The 23,834-nt window shown below is 36.9% G+C and overlaps 1 protein-coding gene and 1 pseudogene across 1 annotated transcript; both read right to left on the reverse strand.

The window, feature by feature from the left end:
- Positions 1-5,823: 5,823 nt before the first annotated feature.
- Positions 5,824-6,753, reverse strand: LOC129503975 (olfactory receptor 5K3-like). Its single transcript, XM_055316518.1, has one exon. The coding sequence runs from the start codon at positions 6,751-6,753 to the stop codon at positions 5,824-5,826; it is 930 nt and encodes a 309-aa protein (XP_055172493.1).
- Positions 6,754-19,740: 12,987 nt separating this feature from the next.
- Positions 19,741-20,705, reverse strand: LOC129503734 (olfactory receptor 5K3-like; annotated as a pseudogene).
- Positions 20,706-23,834: the final 3,129 nt, after the last annotated feature.

Here is a 23,834-nt window from a genome sequence, read left to right on the forward strand (position 1 = left end):
TGTTCTTGCAGAGGATGTAACAGGGATCCCACTGTACAGAAAGGTCCAGCCACCAGCCAGTCACTTTAGATTCTCTTCCAAGAAACCAACAAGCAATGAAAGGAATCCAGAAGGATTACAAGGGCCACAGACTGTCATCAGGAAGAGTTAGGGCTGCTATTATGCATGGGAGCAGGAAAAAAAATGTTTGCCATCAGGTGGTCCCTAGGCATCTGTTTGTACTTCCTTGTTCAACAGTAAATAAGACAAATACAAGCACCGGACTGAAAAGGTCATGGTGGTGATACCCTCAGATTCCATGGGGGCATGAATCTGGATCATCTCCCTCTGTTGTCACCTCAACTAGTAGAGGGATTAGGAGAAGGTGATGGGAATTAAAGGATGGAGAAGATAGATCTTAGTGGGTCATGAGATTAGCTGTAACAGTGGACTGCAGGTGTCCCATTCACCTTCATCTTGTAAGATTCTCCAGCACATGAAAAGAATGAAATTCTGGTGGGGCTCCCTAGAGTTTATTATAAGAAATGAGTAGGTTTAAGTAGTACAAATGGTGGCCAGTGATGGATCCATGGTTCACAGCCAAGATCCCCACAGTAAGAATGCCAGTAGCTGATAGTTCTTAAATGAAAGCCTTATCAGGAAGTAGGCTCATATAAAGTTAATTGTCGGGATCCCTGGGTGGCGCAGCGGTTTAGCGCCTGTCTTTGGCCCAGGGCGCGATCCTGGAGACCCTGAATCGAGTCCCACATCGGGCTCCCGGTGCATGGAGTCTGCTTCTCCCTCTGCCTCTCTCTCTCTCTCTCTCTCTGTGATTATCATAAATAAATAAAAATTTAAAAAAAAAAGTTAATTGTCTTATGAAGCTCGGGTTCATACCTTCGAGGTAACCTGTATGTAATGACTGTTCCATGGAAAGTATAAATTCCAGGTCCGAGTCAGGCCTGGGAATTTCAAAAGGACATCCCCAATCTCTACTTCTCCTCCAGATTGGCTAAGGTCTTTGTTGTGGCTATGGTCAGCTCAGCCTTCTGAACCAATCTTACTTCCTTCACTCCGTCAGTAATTATTGCGCGTGAGAGCATTGTCCAATTGACTCCTTCCATGCCCACCGGTGTCTCAGACTTGGTGTTTTGTTTTGTGTTTTGATATGTCAAGCCAGTTGCTACAGAAACAAAAGAAAATCCCAGGTCAGAAACACAACTAAACCTACCCCTCAAAGAATAGCCGTGTATTAAAGAAATAGTGTATCAGTGTATCAACAGAGAAGACTTTTCCCAAAGTCATAAGTTCGTAAGATGTACCCTCACTTGTGCTAAACAGAATCAACTCTCATTACTCTTCCAGAAAAAATGTAGACATTTCAATTTTGGAAGAAAAATAGTAGACTATATATCCAAGAAACAAATATAAGAAGAAAAGTGAAATATGAATAGAAATGTTTCATTTGTTGGACATCAATTGATTTCTCAACACTTTCCCAAAACATCAAAAACAAGGAATGTTGAGAAACCATCACAGATATGTGAGGTGCCTAGAGAGGTGATGACTAAATAAAAAGTGACATGCTAGATGGTATTCTGGACAGAAGGATGCTAGATTAAAGTATGGAAATATGAGTAAAGTGTCAATTTCACCTCATCATAATGTATCAATATTGGCTCTTTCAGTATAAAAAAGGTACCACACTTGTACAGGGTATTAATAATAGGGAAAAATGGGTGTGTCATCATATGGGAATTCTCTATACTATTTTTATTATGTTCTATGAATCCAAAACTGTTTGAAAAAAGTTTTTAGATTTATAAACTGTCTTGAGGTAAAGATCTTATTTCTCCCAAAGAAGCCAGTGAACACTTGGGCGAAAAGAATCACCAGTTTTCTGCTTCCGATTAGTGAAGTAATCAGTGAATGTAGCAGTTAGGGCAAATTGATATTATAGGCCTCATGACAGGAAGAGGAAAACAGAACAGTTGTGATTGCTGGATTACTTAAATCTAATCATGAGGAAACATCAGAAAAATAGAGTGGTGGGATATTTTACATGATGTCTGATACAAATTTAAAAGTTTTAAATGTCATGAAAGAAAAAAGTCAAGAATTTTCTTCTAAGTTAGAGAAGATTAGTGAATGATAATAACAAAGTGAATAGTGACCTTTAACTGAATTCTTGATGAAAAAATAAATTAGTATCAAGGACAATTTGGGGAAAATTGGGAAAAATTTTAGTAGGAACATCATATTAGATGATGTTAAAGTCCTTTAGGATGATAATTATATGAGGGGCTGCCTGGGTGGCTCAGTTGGTTAAGCATTTGCCTTCAGCTCAGGTCATACACTTTGGGTCCTGGATCAAGCCCCACATGCCTCAGGCTTCCTGCTCAATGGGGAGCTTCTTCTCTGTGTCCCTTTGCTCTTCCCTATTTACCACTCCTACTCACTTGTGCTTGCTCCCTGTCTCTCTCAAAATCAATAGATAAATCTTTAAAAAATGATATGATCATGTTGGAAATTTCTGTGTTCTTTCAAGATATATGTTGAATAATTTATGAAGAAACTGTCATTAGCTCATCATACATATATATACATATATATGCTGAAATGTTAATAATCTTGGTTTTAAAATTCCATGGGCATTCTCTCAACGTTTTTGTAGGTTTGAAAGTTTTTTAAGTAAATCTGGAGGAAAAAGTCAATGATTCACATTTTTCCTGACTCTGCCCTCTCTCTGCCCACTTTACAGCTTAGTTTCTTGAAAGTTTTCTTCTCTTGCTACTTTCATTTCTCTATGTTGCATATCATATCGTTTCGTGTATAAAAACATGAATTTTGGATTTGATGTCTAGAATTGATCCCTGTGTTCCATCTTAATAATAATATGGACTAATTATGAAACCTCTTTGTTCTCCATTTTTCTCAGTGGGTTGTAGTCAATTAAAATACAGAAATAAAGGTTAAAAATGTAATATATGTGTGAATAAATGGATACTGATGAAACACTATGTGTAAGCTAAAAGGGTGTCTGAGAATTAACTTAAATTAAAATATAAAATGAGAGATGAGGTGAGAGACATGAATCAGATAATATTCATTCAGTTGCAATAAAAGCATTTTTTTCCACACAAGCTTAACAGTAAGAAGATCTATTGGATTCTAACACCAGAGAGACTGATTGATTACAGTGACGCTGGATCTGTTTCTCTGTGATTCCCTCAGCTATGCCCTCCTTTGTGTGTGACTTCGTCTCCAGGCTGGATTCTCTCTTGACGGCCAAATGGAAGTAGACTGTGCCAGATTTCATGTCCGTACAGCATGACTTTCATACGAAGAAAGACTCCCTCTTTTGGTGGATCTCTTTTAAAATAAAGGAAATATATATCCCAGAAACTTCCACAAAATCACTTCTTTAGTCTCATTGGCCCCAAATAAGTCACATACTGTTCCCTTAAAGGCCCTATAGGTTTCAGTGTTGCTAAGGGTTGGAAGAGGGTGGTGCAGAAATACATATCTAAATCTTTGGTATTCCTGGAAAAAGGAAAGGGATCCAGGTATGTGAGTCTAACATGCAAAACTATCTTCTAATATAGAGAGTGTATACAAAGGAACAACATTCATCTGTGTCAGGAGTCTGGTTTTGTTATATTCTTAAAAAATGTGTTTAGGAAACTCTAGAACTTTGTTTCCATGGGTTATATCTCACAGTAGGTACAGTTAGAAATGAAAACCAAGAAATTAAAAATTAGTTATGGACTTGTGCAGAAAAATAAAAACCTATTATACAACAGCTTAATTATATAAAATTTATTAAAGGAAATGGTAAGCGAATGGTCCAAAATGTCAGGTACACTTTTAAAGCATTAGTATCAGTCATGGTTAGTTTGGTACTCACAGGAAGAAGATAGGCCTTGATTTTATTTTCCAGTAGTTACAATTATCATTATTTCTTTAAAATGTTTCTTATATCGGTGCACTCCTCTCCTTTTATCCTCTAGTTTCAGTCTCAACATCTAAGATATGAATTCTTGAAGTTAGCCTCATTTCTTCCACATTCAACCAATCAATTACCAAATGAGTTTTCTGAAATATGCAATCAGATTACCCAGGTCTAGGAAGAATTTGGTGTCTGATTTCTCTGAGATACATTCAGATTCCTTAGGGTGGCGTTTAAGATTCTCAGTAACCTGATGGGCTTTCCCTCTTATTTCCCATATTCAACAACAGCTCATAACAATAGTTGTGGCAGCTTTCTGACTCTGTCCATGGTTCACCTGCTTCACCCCTGTTCCCAGTGCCATAGTTATTTCCATAAACATTGACTGTTTTTTTTTTTGCCTCCAGACATCATTTCTAAAGGATCATTTATAAGGCACATCTCACGTCTTATTCTGCATAAGGACTAAGTACCCCAGGCTACAAGGATGTCCATCTTTGAAACTGTCAAGCAGCATTAATACAAAATCTAGCTCAATATGAGTACCTGGATGAACTTTAGCAGGCATCTCAATGTCCAAAGTTATGAGATTTTTACTGAGAAAAAGCATGAAGAATTCTGTATAACCAGTTGTTGTTAGATAATCTATAGGAAGGGTCTTCTTTGTGCCTACCAGATCACGTGTTTTCGTAAATTATTCTTTCCTTTCCTATTTGCAAATATAAGTGATCGATAAATATTTTTGTTTAGGTATAGAATTTTTACTATCTTGTGCCTCACTGATGCTTTACAGCATTTCAGAGCCTTTTGTTAATGCTGAGAGTATAGCAGTAATTTACATGCAGTTCTGAGGATTTCCGAGTAACAAACAAGTAATATCAGTGAAAAAACCCTTTATTTAGCTTAATGTGTTCAGGATTACCGACCATTTTTGATGGGTGCCTAGTCATAATACATGAATTTCAAACTTCAAATGAATTTCAGTGTAAATACCATGTACTTCATCTACAGATTGATAAATCACCAGTAGAAAAAGATGAAGTAGGGATCCCTGGGTGGCGCAGCGGCTTGGCACCTGCCTTTGGCCCAGGGCGCGATCCTGGAGACCCGGGATCGAATCCCATATTGGGCTCCCGGTGCATGGAGCCTGCTTCTCCCTCTGCCTGTGTCTCTGCCTCTCTCTCTCTCTCTGTGACTATCATAAATAAATAAAAATTAAAAGAAAAAGATGAAGTAGTTTTTATAATACATTTTTGTAAGTATTCTTTTCTTGTTTTTAATAATTTAATTATAAATTATTAAATTTCCTCATTTAATGATAAAATTTTTCTTTTTGACCGTAGACATTCTGAGTGAATTGATAGTCAGATGTATTCTCCTGAATCAACTCAAAGAAAATTAAGAATCAAATATATACAGTTTACTTGTGACACATGATATTAAGAAGGGATTAATTATTGATAATTTGGAAGGTGTCTGAGTTTGTCAGATTATGGTTTGGAATTCCAGAAATTTGTCAACAATAATAAATGGAAGTGATCTTTACCTATAATGACTTGTGCCCTAGTATTTCTTGTATTGTTGAAAATTGTAACTCACTACACTTTGAAAGAATTAGTTAATACTTTAGCTAATTTCATTGTGACACAGTTTGTGAGCTCAAGAATAATGATTTAGTTCATTCTTGCTGGGAGCTAGAAGCTTAGATTTTGAAATACTTTGTAGCAGAATGTCTCCTTACTGAACTTCTTTATTTGACTCCTATACTGTCATGTTTTAGTAATTGAATATTTTACTTACAAAGTGGTCATTTTCGACTTTCTCAATACTCTGTATTTCAGAAAATCATTTTTGCAAATTAATTTTTCCACAGGAGAGGATATTTCATTTAAGTGTCAAAAAATTTTCTTTATGTTTTTTTTCATAGCATTTATTACTTCCTTATTTCTTAGACTATAAATAAAAGGGTTTAATAAAGGGATTACTAGAGTATAAAAAATAGCAACAGATATATCTTTATCCTCCTCTTTAACTGAATTTGGTCGAACGTACACAAAGAGAAGAGAACCATAGAACATTGAGACAGAGAGAAAGTGAGATGCACAAGTAGATAAGGCTTTGCCTCTTCCCTCTTTGGATTTCATTCTGAAAATCATGAAAAGGATGCAGAGATAAGAGATTATGACTATGATAATAGAGAACACTAGAACTGAGCCTGAAAAGATAAATATCAACAATTCATTGATATAAGGGTCAACACAGGAGAGTTTGAATAATGGCAGAACATCACAAAAAAAGTGATTAATCTGATGAGACCTACAGAAAGTTAACCGAAAGAGAAACACTATATGAATTATGGGATGGAGATTTCCTGCTATGTAGGCCCCTGCGGTCATCTGAAGGCAGAGCTTCTTCGACATCACGGTGTGGTACTGCAGTGGGCTGCAGATGGCCACATAGCGGTCATAGGCCATTGCTGCCAGGAGAAAGCAGTCTGCGGTTTCAGCAAGGCACAGAAAATAAAATTGTGCCATGCATTCATAGAGGGAAATAATTCTGTCCTTCGAAAAGAAATTCTCTAACATCTTGGGGGTAATGGCACAGGCACAACAGGAATCCATTAGAGCCAGGTTGCCCAGAAAGATGTACATGGGTGTGTGAAGGCGACGCTCCATAAGGATCAATGGCACCAGGCCCAGATTTCCCACCATCGTGATCAAATAAATAGTGAGAAAGACCACAAACAGAACGGTCTTCAACTTTGGGTGATCTGTAAATCCTATGAGAATAAATTCAGTTGTCAAGGAGTAATTATCCTCAGTCATATCCACGTTCTCTGTGGAGATAGGGTTTTGGAGATACAAGAGTGTCATTTAGGGTATGTATTGTTTTTCTTCCAAATTTATTTTCTCCAACAAAGAGAGGAGTTCTTCAAACCTCTCTTACCCTCCTTGGATACAGACACAGAAACATAGAGGATACCCATTCCCCTAAAATGTCAGCTTCATAACCTTGACTCTGGAAATCAGCATTTCCATGAATGTTCTTGAATTTCCAAGAAGAATGCTTACCCTGGACAAGTTTTGTCTTATGAATTCATGCATGAAGATTGTACAGATCTAGGGTACACATATTTGTTTCACTGCTGACATATAATTTATCAGTTTCTCTATTAAAGACCCTTAAAATGAATTTAAAATCAATTTTCATATATACACATTTTTTTTAACTGAGAAAAAAGTTCTTCATATATTCTCCCAGTGGAGTGAGTGCTTGAAAATAGAACATGACAGATAATTTAATTTTATATCTTAGGAATTGTATCAAGATCAGTAACGATTACGAAGAAGACCTTCCTTTATCTTAAAGAAAATTACTTTGGATATCCAAGGAAATAAATATCTCTATATTATCATCTCTCTCATTCCTTTTTCTGGTATTACATCCATTTCTATAAGAACTAACTTTGTCATGCCATCATTCCTGTCCATTTTTGCCCAGATTTCTAAGTCCTTCTTTCTTTATGCAATGCATAGTTTACATATAATGTTACTTAATAAAGTTTTAACTAAATGCCCCAGACCACACTGATTTTCACTTCCTGTAACCTCCAGCGTATCCCATATACCCACCACACTCTAAGGTTGCTTGTGTATGATCTACAAGGCTATTTTTTTTCATATATGGTGCACATTTTCCTTATTAGAATTGTAGACCTTTGAGCATAGCTATGGCTTCTACTTTTTATAGGAGTTGTTTCATGCTATAGAAAAGGAGCAGTAGGATTCCAGTCCTAGCTTCATTCCAAAGGCCTGAGATGGGTGAACTTGTTGTCAGTGTACTACTGCTGATCCAGAGTAACCTCTTGGGTTTTTCAAATAGAGTCTGCTAATTTTGAAGAATAGCCTACAAAGGCAATTGAAAAAATTTTATGAATCATTGTCTTATCTGAATTAACCTCTCTACTATTTACCTGTTTCCTAAGAAACATAAATACAATTTTCTGAAATATGTCATAGTAGTTTAAAAGTTGATAAGAATACGTTTGCCTGTATCTTTTAGTTTGTAACACTTGGAAAAAGAGGAAAATCTTAAAACTTAATCGGATTTTTGAGAACAAATTTTATTTCTCTCAAAGGCTATCTTCTATCTTTACTTAATGATCCATTAGGATATATTGGCCACTGTGTCTAATTATATGAATTCTATGGTCAGAATTGGTTTGTATTTCCCTATTCGAAATATCAAAATAAATGTGCAGGTGGACATTTTCCGGGATTAAAATATTAAAGAAAACATTTGAGAACATAAGCAATGTTAGAAATAACTTTCAAGGTACTTGCCTAAATTATGTCATAGAGCTAAGCTGTGTTCTTACCTGTCTATTTTGAAGATTTATTTTATAATCAAGAAAAGGTCAGCATGAATTGAGTTTAAATCTCATTTCCCATAGCCTTCAGGTAAGAGAAGGGCTAGAAAGGTAAGAAGTTGAAATCTGTAAGCCAATAAATGCTGTTATTCATATATATAAATGATTATATATGCTAATATTAAAAGTATAACTACATTTGAATACTTCCATTACCTGAATGCTCTGGAGAACATTTTTCAACATCCCATTGCTTTTGTTATGGAGTTAAGTTCATAGAGTTTCAGAATATGAACTCTGATCTCAAAAACATTTGGGATTAAATAATGAAAATGCAGGACTACTAATAGGTCAGTGTCAATAATTATGTTCCTTACAAGGCAAAGTTAAATTTTCCATCAAATGCTTATGGGATTTCCCTGCAATGACATCAGTGTATTTCTATGGGGAGATGCAGTTCACAAAACATCTTAGATATATTACATAAATTAAAGCTGACCTGTGAGACAATGAGAGTAAAGTAAATGACCCTCACTGAGGTCAGTGAGGTCACTTGATGATCATCTTGCTGATTCTTATGTAAATGACATCATTTTCCAATTCTGGTCCTTCCTAGTGCATAAACTGTAAAATGAGCAGAAGAGAGTCTCAGGTTGGTTTGGACAGAGTGCTGGAGGGATTTTGTGATTTATGAAAGATGATTAACATCTGGAGTGGAGACTGATAGGGTTAGCTAGGCTCATCAGCCCTGTCACTCTGAGTTGAATTTGTTCCCGTGTGTTGCAAAACCCTCATGGAAACTTTGCTGTTACAACTTAACCCCACTATGAATATGATTGATTGAGTGGTTCTCTGTTCTTCTCAGTTCACCCCAATTCCTTTATCTTTCTCATCTTGTTTTGCCCCCATCATTCCACTAATCATAGAAATATAGCACATATTTAATAAAATTTTACTTAGTAAATACGCTATGTATATAGTATGTCTATATTCAGTCACTAGTTTCCAAAGACCACCAGTAGCCTTAGACATAAGAGGGACTTTGTCTGATATGTTCATTCCTTCATTCCTAACACCCTAAACAGTCAAACTTTATAGAGCTAAGCAATATTTGTTACAGGCATGAGATAATGACACTCCAGTCCCCAGGCATTAGCCATGGTCTCTCACTAGGTCTCAAAGCAAATACATTTTTCTTAACTTGGAATTCCAGATGCTTCACAGTCAGTATCTCATCTATCGCCTTGCTTTCTTCCTCTCACTCCAGGGCACTTGGCTACGTGCATCCCTTACCGCCCCTCTGTGCAGTTTCGTCATGTAATTTGCTTATACAGTTTCCTTCATCTGAAACTCCTTCTCCCTTTTCTTCCATCTCCCTACGACTCATCCTTGAGTTCAAGTCAGATCTCTCCATGAGGACTTTCCTAGGTCCTTTAAATAGAACTGAGTGTTCCTCTTCCTGATTTACACGATACTTACCTGCTTTTTATAATGAATGAATTCACCGCTGTATCAAGTGTGCATCACATGTATCTTGAGTGTAAAAGTCTCGACTAAATGTTCTTGTCACCAATCGTGTCATACATCTTTTGAGCTCTTGACAGCAACTGGAGCTAGATCTTCAACACATGCTGCATTGACTGCTAATATTCCCATTGTGTTTGACTTTTATCATGTGCTTGCAATATGCATGGTACTGGAAAAGACAATGGGGAGTGTGTGCACAGGATGTGAAAATGGTGGGATAAATTCTTCTTCATTTTAGATATGGCTCCTGACCAGAAGCTCATAACTAGTGGGGGAGAAAACAGCATTTACATTGCTGACTAGTGTGCAGTTTAGGCTGTAACATTAAAAGTGTTTTTTTTTTTTTTGACTGTTCTTCAGGATTTATTCAGACAAAAAAAATCAGGAAATTAACAATGTCAAGAGAACAGAGGGACTAATAAGACAAGGATGGAAGTAATAAAAAAAACCAAATATATAAGATCTCTTTCTACAAGGTCTTTTATAACTTCTCCCGTTAAATTTGAGGAAATTATCCCAAGATAGGAAGAGATAATTGATACAGAATGCCAGCTAACAGATTCATTGACCCTATCATGCATTCTTTCAAATGTCAGCTACCACATATGATGTTTTACAAAAAAGGCAAGAACCCTCCAGTGTATACACAGAAGATGTGGGAGTAGGAAAGTGGAGGGAGAAAATACCTCCTTCACCAGGTAAAGACAAAATATGCAACCAGACACTTCCAAATCATGGAAGTCCTTTCCTAGGCAATATCTAGTTCCCTTGGCTTTTATACTACTACACTTCATCACGTTTCCAGGGCAGCTCTTATCTCAGATGTGTGCTGCCCACTAGTATAAATCAGAGTTTCTCAAACTGTTTTACTCTAGGTGAAAAGATTTCCTTCGGAAATTTTAATTTCACGTAACTTTCCAGGGTATGCAGTTAACAAGTGGTGAAGATCATGGGGAAAAGCATTAGGCTGAGGGAACCAAGTGTAAAAGCCTGGACTCTAAAAGAGCAACACCTAATTTAAAAGAAAGGGCAGGGGATCCCTGGGTGGCTCAGCGGTTTAATGCCTGCCTTTGGCCCAGGGCGTGATACTGGAGACCCAGGATCCAGTCCTGTATTGGGCTCCCTGCATGGGGTCTGCTTCTCCCCCTGTCTCTCTCTCTCTCTCTCTCTCTCTTTCTCTTTCTCTCATGAATAAATAAATAAATCTTTAAAAAATTAAAAAAGGACAGTAAACTCTAGTGACTAAAGCTTACTCATGCATGATATAAGAGGATGTAACAGGTAATATAAAGAAAAATGGAATATAGGTGGGACATTGCTCTATTAGATTTTTCCCATTTATTTCTCTGCTCTGCCATTTCAGTAATCCCCCTCCCTTCACCACCACGCCTAAGGCCACAAGCCCCTCTAATGCCAACCCAAAGGAGTATTATTTTTCTAACCACACATAGTGTTTGGTGCTATCAAAGTCTTCTCGGGCTTCTTAGGATAACCCTCCCTGCTTCTATAATCTTGATTGCCCCATCTCAGTCTTTCCTGCTGGGTCATGTTTCTCTTTTTGCCCTTAATGATGCTTCTTTTTGATTGTATCCTAAACCTCCTTCTTCTTTTATTCTAGAATTTTCCCCATATTATCTCATCTGCTTTTGTGCTCTCAACTGTCTTTCATCTACTGGTTGGTAGCTTCAGTAGAGGACATATTTCAAACCATTTTGGTATATACTCATAAAGAAAGATCATTGTAATATGTTCTAAATATACATTCTTACCTACAAATTAGGTTACCACTATACTAAAATAGTATGTATTATAAAATATGAAAACAGAGATTTAAAAAAGAGTCTAAAGACATGGCATTAAATTTTTTGATTTTTTGTATTTAATTAAACATTGTTTCCTCCCCATTAACACTATTATTAATTAAATATTAATTAGAGTGAGAAAAAATCACGTTATCTGTCTTATTTAAACTGTAGCATAGTCTTGTGATACAATTCATGCACTTGCTTGAATCTATTTCCAAACATCTCTTAATAGCCTACACATTTGGAAAGATTCTAGAAACAGATGCATCTACCCAAATAAGAGAAGAATGGGAGTATTTGTGTGTTTCAGAATAGGAAAGGGCTCTAGGAGGTCCACACTGAGTCAGGAGGCCAACAGTATTAGAAATATCTGAGATCTAAAGAGACATGAGGCTAATGGGAAGTTTATGGATAACACTCATAGCACAATCATAACATATACCCTCCTGGTTTTAAGTAAGTTTTCTGAATTATAAAGTCTTCAAAAATAACTTCCCTGCTAGAGGAAGAGCTCCTAAATATGGGACACAAGTGACCAAGAGGCCAGAATTGCCTTCGTGTTGTGGAATTTGTCATACTAACAGGTATAAGTTTGAATATGCCCAGGAGTAATTCATTAGAAGATGAGAGCAGTGATTCCAAGGATATGAATGTGCAGAGATAGAGAATGCAATAGGCTGCACAAGCAGACAACCTAGACCTCTGTGTCCTCCTCCAGCACTGCACTAACCTCGTGCCCTCATCTCTCGTATCTGACTTCAAAGGCCAAGCTGGTCCTTCTGTGGCTTGGTATGTTGAGGCCAGCCCGGGTATAGTGCTGCTAGAGTATCCCTCCACCCAGGATGACCTTAAAAGACAACCATAAGGGGAAATCCTCCCTTAGAGCTGTAGACTGATAACTATATCCATTGTACAGAAGAGAAGTGATCAAAGGTGAAAATATGTAAATTCCTAAAACAGGTGATCAGCTTGGATAGTGGTCAAGAGCCTAGAGGGAGACAGATTAAAAGGTCAGTGACCATATAATACGAGGAAAAGCCATCTGAATGGATCTACTGGAATGGATATGAAGTGTGGAGTTCTTCATAATACCTGCACGGTTATACCAGAGAGCATCTGCCATGGAAAATCCACTAAAGCACCAAGAACACAGAATGACAGCCAGCTGAGGGCAACCAATGTGGTTCATCTGCCACCCAGTACTGGTAGAATGGGCACGTGAAGGAAGCGCTAGAGAGGTTGGGATTGAGGCATGTGTGTGCCTAATGGCATAGGCTACAGCTGTCAAGGTCAGTCCAGCTGCTGTGTGTGCCAGGATCTAACTTGCGAAACACAGAAACCACTTTGGAGCTCCCAGTAGGACAGCATCCCTCAAGTCAGCCGCTGGGAGGAAGTTTGCTGCTATGAGCCTCTTCTTTTCTAAAGGGGGCAGAGATTCATCTTCATTGGAATCATCATGATCCAGATATGGGTCACCATTCCAAAACATAAGTGTTCAGGAGAATTCCTCTCCGAGGCTGGTAAAATGGTGCATAACATTGTACTGGACCAAGAAATCTAGTTTGCAGTAAGGGCGGTGTGTTGCTGGGCAGCGATTGACACCCTGGTTCTATTCCTACCACCTGGACACAGCTGGTTAATCAGTTGATAAAATGCCTTTCGAAGGTACAATTACAATATCAGGCCTCTGTCCTCCAGGGTGCACTTGATGTAGGAACTCAGTGACCACACTATGGTGCCATGTGTTGGGTAGCCTGAATACCTCAATACAGGAATTCTCGTGTGATCTCCTGGGGAGGTTGCAATCTGGTTCCCACACCCTTGAGCTGTGTGTGTTTAGAGGTCCTGATACTCAGTGCGGATATTTCTTGCCAGAGGATGTAACAGGGATCCCACTGTACAGAAAGGTCCAGCTGCCAGCCAGTCACTTTAGATTCTCTTTCCGAGAAACCAGCAAGGAAAGGAATCCAGAAGGATTACAAGGGCCATTGGCTGTCATCAGGAGGAGTTAGGGCTGCTATTATGCATGGGAGCAGGAAAAAAATATGTTTGCCATCAGGTGGTCCGTAAACATCTGTTTGTACTCCCTTGTTCAACAGTAAATAGAAAAATACAAGCACTGGGACCCTCAAATTCCATGGGCATGAATCTGGATCATCTCCCTCTGTTTGTCACCACAACTAGTAGAGGGATTAGGAGAAGGATGTAGGAGTAAAATAAAGGAGAAGATAGATCTTAGTGGGGTTCTGTGATTAGCTGTAACCATGGATCTGCAGGTGTCCTCTTTACCTTCATCTTGTAAGATTCTCCAGCACAAGAAAGAACCAAAACCTGGTGGGGCTCTCCCTAGAGGTTATTATAAGAAATGAGTAGTTTTAAGTAGTACAAATGGTGGCCAGTGATGGATCCATGGTTCACAGCCAAGATCCCCACAGTAAGAATGCCAGTAGCTGATAGTTCTTACATGAATGCCTTATCAGGAAGTAGGCTCATATAAAGTTAATTTTCTTACGAAGCTCATGTTTGTACTTTGGAGTTAACCCATATGCAATGACTGTTCCATGGACAGTATAAATACCAGGTCCCAGTCTTTGGCCTGGGAACTTCAAAGGGACATCCCCAATCTCCACTTCCCCACCAGATTGGCTAAGGTCTTTGTTGTGGCTATGGTCAGCTCATCCTTTTGACCCAATCTGACTTCCTTCACTCCGTCAGTAATTATTGTGCCTGAGAGCATTCTCCATAGACTTCTTCCTTGCCCACCTTCCTCTCAGATGTGTTTTGTTTTGTTTTTTGATATGTCAACAAGTTGCTACAGAAACAAAGAAAATCTCAGATCAGAGACAGAACTAAACCTACCCCTCAAAGATAGGCCTAGTATTAAAGAAATAGTGTATCAGGTTATCAACAGAGAATACTATTCCCAAAGTCATAAGTCAGTAAGTTGTACCCTCACCTCTGCTAAACAGAATCAACTGTCATTACTGATCCAGAAAAAAAAGTAATCCTTTTATATTAGGAAAAAATAGTTACACACTCACAAAACAATTATAATAAGAAAACTGAAAATATGAATATTAATGTTTCATTTGTTGAAAATCAAATGATTTCTCAATACTTTCAAAGATATCAAAAACAAGAAATGTCTGAGAAACCATCAGAGATACTTGAGAGGTGCCTAAAGAGAGGTGATGACTAAATATAAAGTGATATGCTAAATGGGATTCTGGACAGAAGGATGCTAGATTAAACTATGGAAATATGAGTAAAGTATGAATTTCACTTCATCACAATGTATCAATATTGGCTCATTCATTATGTCATTGGTACTACACGGGTGTAGGGTATTAATAATATGGAAAAATGGGTCATCATATGGAAATTCTCCATACTATCTTTATTATTTTCTGTAAATCCAAAACTGCTTGAAAAAATTGTTTAAATGTATTAAAAGTCTTTGAGTTATGGTTCTTATTTCTCAGAATGAAGCCAGAGAGCAGTTAGGGGAAAACAGTCCCTGTTTTCTGTTTCCAGTTACAATAATTGATTCAAATAGTTGTCATTGGATGCTAAAACCGTTGATGAAAAATTGTTAGGGAACTGGATATTCACACAGTGTCAATGTATCACCCTCCAGATTAGATTATTTAATAGGAAGGAAATAACATCATTTCTGTAGAAAAAGTTGATGGTACCACCCTAATGACATAATCAGTGTATGGCGCCAGTTAAGACGTTTGATATTATAGGCCTCATGACAGGAGGAGGAAAACAGTACAGTTGTGGTTGCTGAATGATTTAATTTAAATCTAATCTAGAGGAAACATCAGGAAAATAGAGTGGTGGGATATTTTACATGATGTCTGACACAAATATTTAAAAATTTTAAATATCATGAAACAAAAAAGGCAAGAAGTTTCTATGTTAGAGGAATTTAAAGAATGATAACAATGTGAATTGAATTCTGAAAAAAATAGATTAGTATCAAGAAAAATTTGGGAAAATTGGGAAAAATTTTAATATGGACATCATATTAGATGATGTTAAAGTCCTTTAGGATGATAATTAATTGAGGGGCTGCCTGGGTAGCTCAGTTGGTTAAGCATCTGCCTTCAGCTCAGCTCATACACTTTGGGTCCTGGATCAAGCCCCACATGCCTCAGGCTTCCTGCTCAATGGGGAGCTTCTTCTCTGTGTCCCTCTGCTCTTCCCCATTTACCACTCCCACTCACTTGTGCTTGCTCCCTGTCTGAATGAATAGATAAATGATATAGATAAATCTTTAAAAAAGATATGACCATGTTGGAAATTTCTGTGTTCTTTCAAGATATATGTTGAAGAATTTATGAGGAAACTGTCATTATCTCATCATATATGAATATACACATATACATACATGGATCAAAGAATATAAATAAATAAATAAATAAATACTATATGTATGTGTGTGTGTGTGTGTATATATATATATATATATACATACACACATTTGCAGGTGGATATCTGGGTCAATGTGCTGAAATGTTAATACTTAATAATCTTGGTTTAAAAAAATCATGGGCATTCTCTCAACATTTTTGTAGGTTTGAAAGTTTTTTAAGTAAATCTGGGGGAAAATGTCATTATTCACATTTTTCCTGACTCTGCCCTCTCTCTGCCCACTTTACAGCTTAGTTTCTTGAAAGTTTTCTTCTCTTGCTACTTTCATTTCTCTATGTTGCATATTATATCGTTTAGTGTGTAGAAACATGAATTTTGGATTTGATGTCTAGAATTGATCCCTGTGTTCCACCTTAATAATAATATGGACTAATTATGAAACCTCTTTGTTCTCCATTTTGCTCAGTGGGGTATAGGAAACTAAAATACAAAAATAAAAGTCAAAAATGTAATATATGTGTGAATAAATGGATACTGATGAAACACTATGTGTAAGCTAAAAGGGTGTCTGAGAATTAATTTAAATTAAAATATAAAATGAGATATGAGGCGAGAGACATGAATCAGGTAATATTTATTCAGTTGCAATAAAAGCATTTTTTTCCACACAAGCTTAGCAGTAAGAAGATCTATTGGATTCTAGAACCAGAAAGGCTGATTGATTACAGTGACGCTGGGTCTGTTTCTCTGTGATTCCCTCAGCTATGCCCTCCTTTGTGTGTGACTTCGTCTCCAGGCTGGATTCTCTCTTGACAGCCTAATGGAAGTAGACTGTGCCAGATTTCATGTCCGTACAGCATGACTTTCATACGAAGAAAGACTCCCTCTTTTGGTGGATCTCTTTTAAAATAAAGGAAATATATATCCCAGAAACTTCCACAAAATCACTTCTTTAGTCTCCTTGGCCCCAAATAAGTCACATACTGTTCCCTTAAAGGCCCTTTAGGCTTCAGTGTTGCTAAGGGTTGGAAGAGGGTGGTGCAGAAATACATAACAAAATCTGTGGTATCCCTGGAAAAGGAAAGGGATCCAGGTATGTGAGTCTAACACACAAAACTATCTTTTAATATAGAGAGGGTAAATAAAGGAAAAACATTCATCTCTTTTAGGCATCTGGATTTTGTTCCTAAAAAACTGTGTTTAGGGTGAGAGACACCTGACTCTAGGAAGTGAAGAAGGGGTATTGGTAGGGGAGGTGGGCAGGGGTTTGGGGTGACTGGGTGATGGGTGCTTAGGGGGGCAATGAAGGGATGAGCACTGGGTGTTATGCTATATATTGGCAAATTGAACTCCAATAAAAAAAGTGTTTAGGAAACTCTAGAGCCTTGTTTCTGTGAGTTTTATCTCACAGTATGTACAGTTATAAATGAAAACTAAGAAATTAAAAATTATTTATGGACTTGTGCAAAAAAATAAAAACCTATTATAGATTAACTTAATTATTTCAAAATATATTAAAGGAAATGGTTAGCAAATGGTTCAATGTGTCAGGTCCCTTTTAAAGTATTAGTATCAGTCATGATTAGGTTGGTTTTCACAGGAAGAAGATAGGTCTTCATTTTATTATCCAGTAGTTACAATTACCATTTTTTCTTTAAAATGTTGCTTATATCAGTGCACTCCTCTCCTTTTATCCTCTAGTTTCAGTCTCAACATCTAAGATATGAATTCTTGAACTTAGCCTCATTGCTTCCACTTTCAATGAATCAATTAACAAATTAGTTTTCTGAAAAATACAATTACCCAGGTCTAGGAAGAATTTGGTGTCTGATTTCTCTGAGATACATTCAGATTCCTTAGGGTGGCATTTAAGATTCTCAGTAACCTGATGGGCTTTCCCTCTTATTTCCCATATTCAACAACAGCTCATAACAGTAGTTGTGGCAGCTTTCTGACTCTGTCCATGGTTCACCTGCTTCACCCCTGTTCCCAGTGCCATAGTTATTTCCGTAAACATTGACTGTGGTCATACTCATTTCTTTTTGCCTCCAGACATCATTTCTAAAAGATCATTTATAAGGCACATCTCACGTCTTATTCTGCATAAGGACTAAGTACCCCAGGCTACAAGGATGTCCATCTTTGAAACTGTCAAGCAGCATTAATACAAAATCTAGCTCAATATGAGTACCTGGATGAACTTTAGCAGGCATCTCAATGTCCAAAGTTATGAGATTTTTACTGAGAAAAAGCATGAAGAATTCTGTATAACCAGTTGTTGTTAGGTAATCTATAGGAAGGGTCTTCTTTGTGCCTACCAGATCACGTGTTCTCAGTAAATTATTCTTTCCTTTCCTATTTGCAAATATAAGTGATTGATAAATATTTTTGTTTAGGTATTTAGAATTTTTGCTGCTTTGTGCCTCACTGACGCTTTACAGCATCTCAGAGCCTTTTGTTAATGCCGAGAGTAGAGCACTAGTTTACAAGCAGTTCTGAGGATTTCCTAGTAGCAAGTGTATCAGTGAAAAAATCCGTCATTTAGTTTAATGTGTTCAGGATTACCAACCATTTTTGATGGGTGCCTAGTCATAATACATGAAAATTTCAAAGTCCATATGAATTTTAGTGTAATTACCATGCACTTCATCTATAGATTGATAAATCACCAGTAGAGAAAGATGAAAATAGTTTTCTCTAATACATTTTTGTTAGTATTCTTTTCTTGTTTTTGATATTTTTAATTATAAATTATATATAATACAATTTCTACTTTTAAGGATAAAAATTTTCTTTTTGACCGTAGACATTCTGAGTGAATTGATAGTCAAAAGTATTCTCCTGAATCAACTCAAAGAAAATTAAGAATCAAATATATACAATTTACTTGTGACACATGACATTAAGAAGGGATTAATTAGGGATCCCTGGGTGGCGCAGCGGTTTGGCGCCTGCTTTTGGCTCAGGGCGCGATCCTGGAGACCTGGGATCGAATCCCATATCAGGCTCCCGGTGCATGGAGCCTGCTTCTCCCTCTGCCTGTGTCTCTGCCTCTCTCTCTCTCTCTCTCTCTGACTATCATAAATAAATAAATTAAAAAACAAATAAAAAAAAGAAGGGATTAATTATTGATAATTTGGAGGGTGCCGAGGTTGTCAGATTATGGTTTGGAATTCCAGAAATTATTTGTCAACATTAATAAATGGAAGTGATCTTTACATATAATGACTTGTAGTCCTAGTTTTTGTCGAAAATTGTAACTCACTACAGTTTGAAAGAATTAGTTAATACTTTAGCTAATTTCATTGTGACACAGTTTGTGAGCTCAAGAATAATGATTTAGTTCATTCTTGCTGAAAGCTAGAATTTAGGTTTTGAAATACTTTGTAACAGAATGTCTCCTTACTGAACTTCTTTTTTTTTAAATTTAATTTAATTTTATTTATTAATGATAGTCACACACAGAGAGAGAGAGAGGCAGAGACATAGGCAGAGGGAGAAGCAGGCTCCATGCACCGGGAGCCCCACATGGGATTCGATCCTGGGTCTCCAGGATCGCGCCCTGGGCCAAAGGCAGGGGGAAAACTGCTGCGCCACCCAGGGATCCCCTTACTGAACTTCTTTATTTGACTCCTATAGTGTCATGTTTTAGTAATTGAATATTTTATGTATAAAGTGGTCGTTTTCTACTTTCTCAACTCTGTCATTCAGAAAAAATCATTTTCACAAATTTAATTTTCCACAGGGGAGGATATTTCTTTTAAGTGTCAAAAATTTTTCTTTATGTTTTTTTTCATAGCATTTATTACTTCCTTATTTCTTAGACTATAAATAAAAGGGTTTAATAAAGGGATTACTAGAGTATAAAAAATAGCAACAGATATATCTTTATCCTCTTCTTTAACTGAATTTGGTCGAACGTACACAAAGAGAAGAGAACCATAGAACATTGAGACAGAGAGAAAGTGAGATGCACAAGTAGATAAGGCTTTGCCTCTTCCCTCTTTGGATTTCATTCTGAAAATCATGAAAAGGATGCAGAGATAAGAGATTATGACTATGATAATAGAGAACACTAGAACTGAGCCTGAAAAGATAAATATCAACAATTCATTGATATAAGGGTCAACACAGGAGAGTTTGAATAATGGAAGAACATCACAAAAAAAGTGATTAATCTGATGAGACCTACAGAAAGTTAACCGAAAGAGAAGCCCAATATAAATTATGGGATGGAGATTTCCAGGTATGTAGGCCCCTGCGGTCATCTGAAGGCAGAGCTTCTTCGACATCAGGGTGTGGTACTGCAGTGGGCTGCAGATGGCCACATAGCGGTCATAGGCCATTGCTGCCAGGAGAAAACAGTTTGTAGTTTCAGCAAGGCACAGAAAATAAAATTGTGCCATGCATTCATAGAGGGAAATCATTCTGTCCTTCGAAAAGAAATTCTCTAACATCTTGGGGGTAATGGCACAGGCACAACAGGAATCCATTAGAGCCAGGTTGCCCAGAAAGATGTACATGGGTGTGTGAAGGCGACGCTCCATAAGGATCAATGCCACCAGGCCCAGATTCCCACCATGGTCACCAGATAGATAATGAGAAAGACCAGAAACAGAACGGTCTTCAACTTTGGGTGATCTGTAAATCCTATGAGAATAAATTCAGTTGTCAAGGAGTAATTATCCTCAGTCATATCCACGTTCTCTGTGGAGATAGGAATTTTGGAGATACAAGAGTGTCATTTAGGGTATGTATAGTTTTCCTTCCAAATTTTCTTTCTACAACAAAGAGAGGAGTTCTTCAAACCTCTCTTACCCTCCTTGGATACAGACACATAAACATAGAGGATACCCATTCCCCTAAAATGTCAGCTTCATAAGCTCGACTCTGGAAATCAGCATTCCCATGAATATTCTTATATTTCCAAGAAGAATGGTTACCCTGGACAAGTTTTGTCATTGTGAATTCATGCATGAAGATTGTACAGATCTAGGGTACACATATTTGTTTCACTGTTGACATATAGTTTATCAGTTTCTCTATTAAAGACCCTTAAAATGAATTTAAAATCAATTTTCATATATACACATTTTTTTAACTGAGAAAAAAGTTCTTCATATATTCTCCCAGTGGAGTGAGTGCTTGAAAATAGAACGTGACAGATAATTTAATTTTATATCTTAGGAATTGTATCAAGATCAGTAACGATTACGAAGAAGACCTTCCTTTATCTTAAAGAAAATTACTTTGGATATCCAAGGAAATAAATATCTCTATATTATCATCTCTCTCATTCCTTTTTGTGGTATTACATCCATTTCCATAAGAACTAACTTTGTCATGGCATCATTCCTGTTCACTTTTGCCCAGATTTCTAAGTCCTTCTTTCTTTATGCAATGCATAGTTTACATATAATGTCACTTAATAAAGTTTTAACTAAATGTCCCAGACCACACTGATTTTCACTTCCTGCAACCTCCAGCGTATCCCATATACCCACCACACTCTAAGGTTGCTTGTGTATGATCTACAAGGCTATTTTTTTCATATATGATGCACATTTTCCTTACTAGAATTGTAGACCTTTGAGCATACCTATGGCTTCTACTTCTTATAGGAGTTATTTCATGCTATAGAGAAGGAGCAGTAGGATTCCAGTCCTAGCTTCATTCCAAAGCCTGAGATGGGTGAACTTTCTGTAAGTGTACTACTGCTGATCCAGAGTAACCTCTTGGGTTTTTCAAATAGAGTCTGCTAATTTTGAAGAATAGCTTACAAGGCAATTAGACAAAATTAATCATTGAAATAATTTATGAATCATTGTCTTATCTGAATTAACCTCACTACTATTTACCTGTTTCCTAAGAAACTTAAGTACAATTTTCTGAAGTATGTCACAGTAGTTTAAAAGTTGGTAACAATACATTTGCCTGTATCTTTTAGCTTTGTAACACTTAGAAAAAGAGGAAAATTTTAAAGCTTAATGGGATTTTTGAGAACAAATTTTATTTCTCTCAAAGGCTATCTTCTATCTTTACTTAATGATCCATAAGGATATATTGGCCAGTGTGTCTAATTATATGAATTCTATGGTCAAAATTGGTTTGTATTTCCCTAATCGAAATATCAAAATAAATGTGCAGGTGGACATTTTCCAGGATTAAAATATTAAAGGAAAGCCATTTGAGAACATAAGCAATGTTAGAAATAACTTTCAAGGTACTTTCCTAAATTATGTCATAGAGCTAAGCTGTGTTCTTACCTGTCTGTTTTGAAGATTTATCTTATAATCAAGAAAAGGTCAGCATGAATTGAGTTTAAATCTCATTTCCCATAGCCTTCAGGTGTGAGAAGAACTAGAACGATGAGGAGTTGAAATCTGTAAGCAATGAAAAAAATGCTAAGTTATTCAGATAAATAAATAATTATAGATGCTAATATTAAAAGTAAAACTACATTTGAATACTTCCATTACCTGAATGCTCTGGAGAGAGAACATATTATAACATCCCATTGCTTTTGTTATGGAGTTAAGTTCATAGAGTTTCAGAATATGAACTCTGATCTCAAAAACATTTGGGATTAAATAATGAAAATGCAGGACTACAAATAGGTCCGTGTCAATAATTATGTTCTTTACAAGGCAAAGTTAAATTTTCCATCAAATGCTTATGGGATTTCCCTGCAATGACATCAGTGTATTTCTATGGGGAGATTCAGTTCGCAAAACATATTAGCTGTATGACATAAATTAAAGCTGACCTGTGAGACAATGAGGGTAAAGTAAATGACCCTTACTGAGGTCAGTGAGGTCATTTGATAATCATCTTGCTGATTCTAATGTAAATGACATCCTTTTTTACAATTCTGATCTTTCCCAGTGTGTAATCTGTAAAATGAGCAGAAGAGAGTCTCAGGTTGGTTTGGACAGAGAGATTTTGTGATTTTTTGAAGCATGATTAACATCTGGAGAGGAGACTGATAGGGTTAGCTAGTCTCATCAGCCCCTTCACTCTGAGTTGAATTTGTTCCCATGTGTTGCAAAACCCTCATGGAAACTTTGCTGTTACAACTTAACCCCACTATGAATATGATTGACTGAGTGGGTCTCTGTTCTTCTCAGTTCACCCCAATTCCTTTATCTTTCTCACCTTGTTTGCCCCTTCATTCCACTAATCATAGAAATATAGCATATATTTAATGAAATTTTACTTAGTAAAAACACTATGTATATAGTATGTCTATTCAGTCACTAGTTTCCAAAGACCACCAGTAGCCTTAAACATAAGAGGACTTTGTCTGATATGTTCATTCCTTCATTCCTAACACCCTAAACAGTCAAACTTTATAGAGCTAAGCAAATATTTGTACCATGCATAACAGAATGGCACTCTACTGCTCAGGCATTAGCAATGGTCTCTCACTAGGTTTCAAAGCAAATCCATTTTTCTTAACTTGGAATTCCAGATGCTTCACAGTCAGCCTGTGTCTCATCTATCACCTTGTTTTCTTCCTCTCACTCCAGGGCACTTGGCTACGTGCATCCCTTACTGTCCTTCTGTGCAGTTTCGTCATGTAATTTGCTTATACAATTTCCCTCATCTGAAACTCTTTCTCCCTTTTCTTCCATCTCCCTACGACTCATCCTTGAGTTCAAGTCAGATCTCTCCATGAGGACTTTCCTAGGTCCTTTAAATAGAACTGAGTGTTCCTCTTCCTGATTTACATGATACTTACCTGCTTTTTATAATGAATGCATTCACCACTGTATCAAGTGTGCATCATATGTGCGTTGAGCGTAAAAGTCTCGACTAAATGTTC

The sequence above is a fragment of the Nyctereutes procyonoides genome, unplaced genomic scaffold (genome assembly GCF_905146905.1).
Source record: "Nyctereutes procyonoides isolate TBG_1078 unplaced genomic scaffold, NYPRO_anot_genome, whole genome shotgun sequence".
NCBI lineage: Eukaryota > Metazoa > Chordata > Mammalia > Carnivora > Canidae > Nyctereutes > Nyctereutes procyonoides.

What these genes read in the sequence shown, in the direction of transcription:
- LOC129503975 (XM_055316518.1), bottom strand. Translation starts at nt 6,753, where the DNA reads ATGACTGAGGATAATTACTCCTTGACAACTGAATTTATTCTCATAGGA.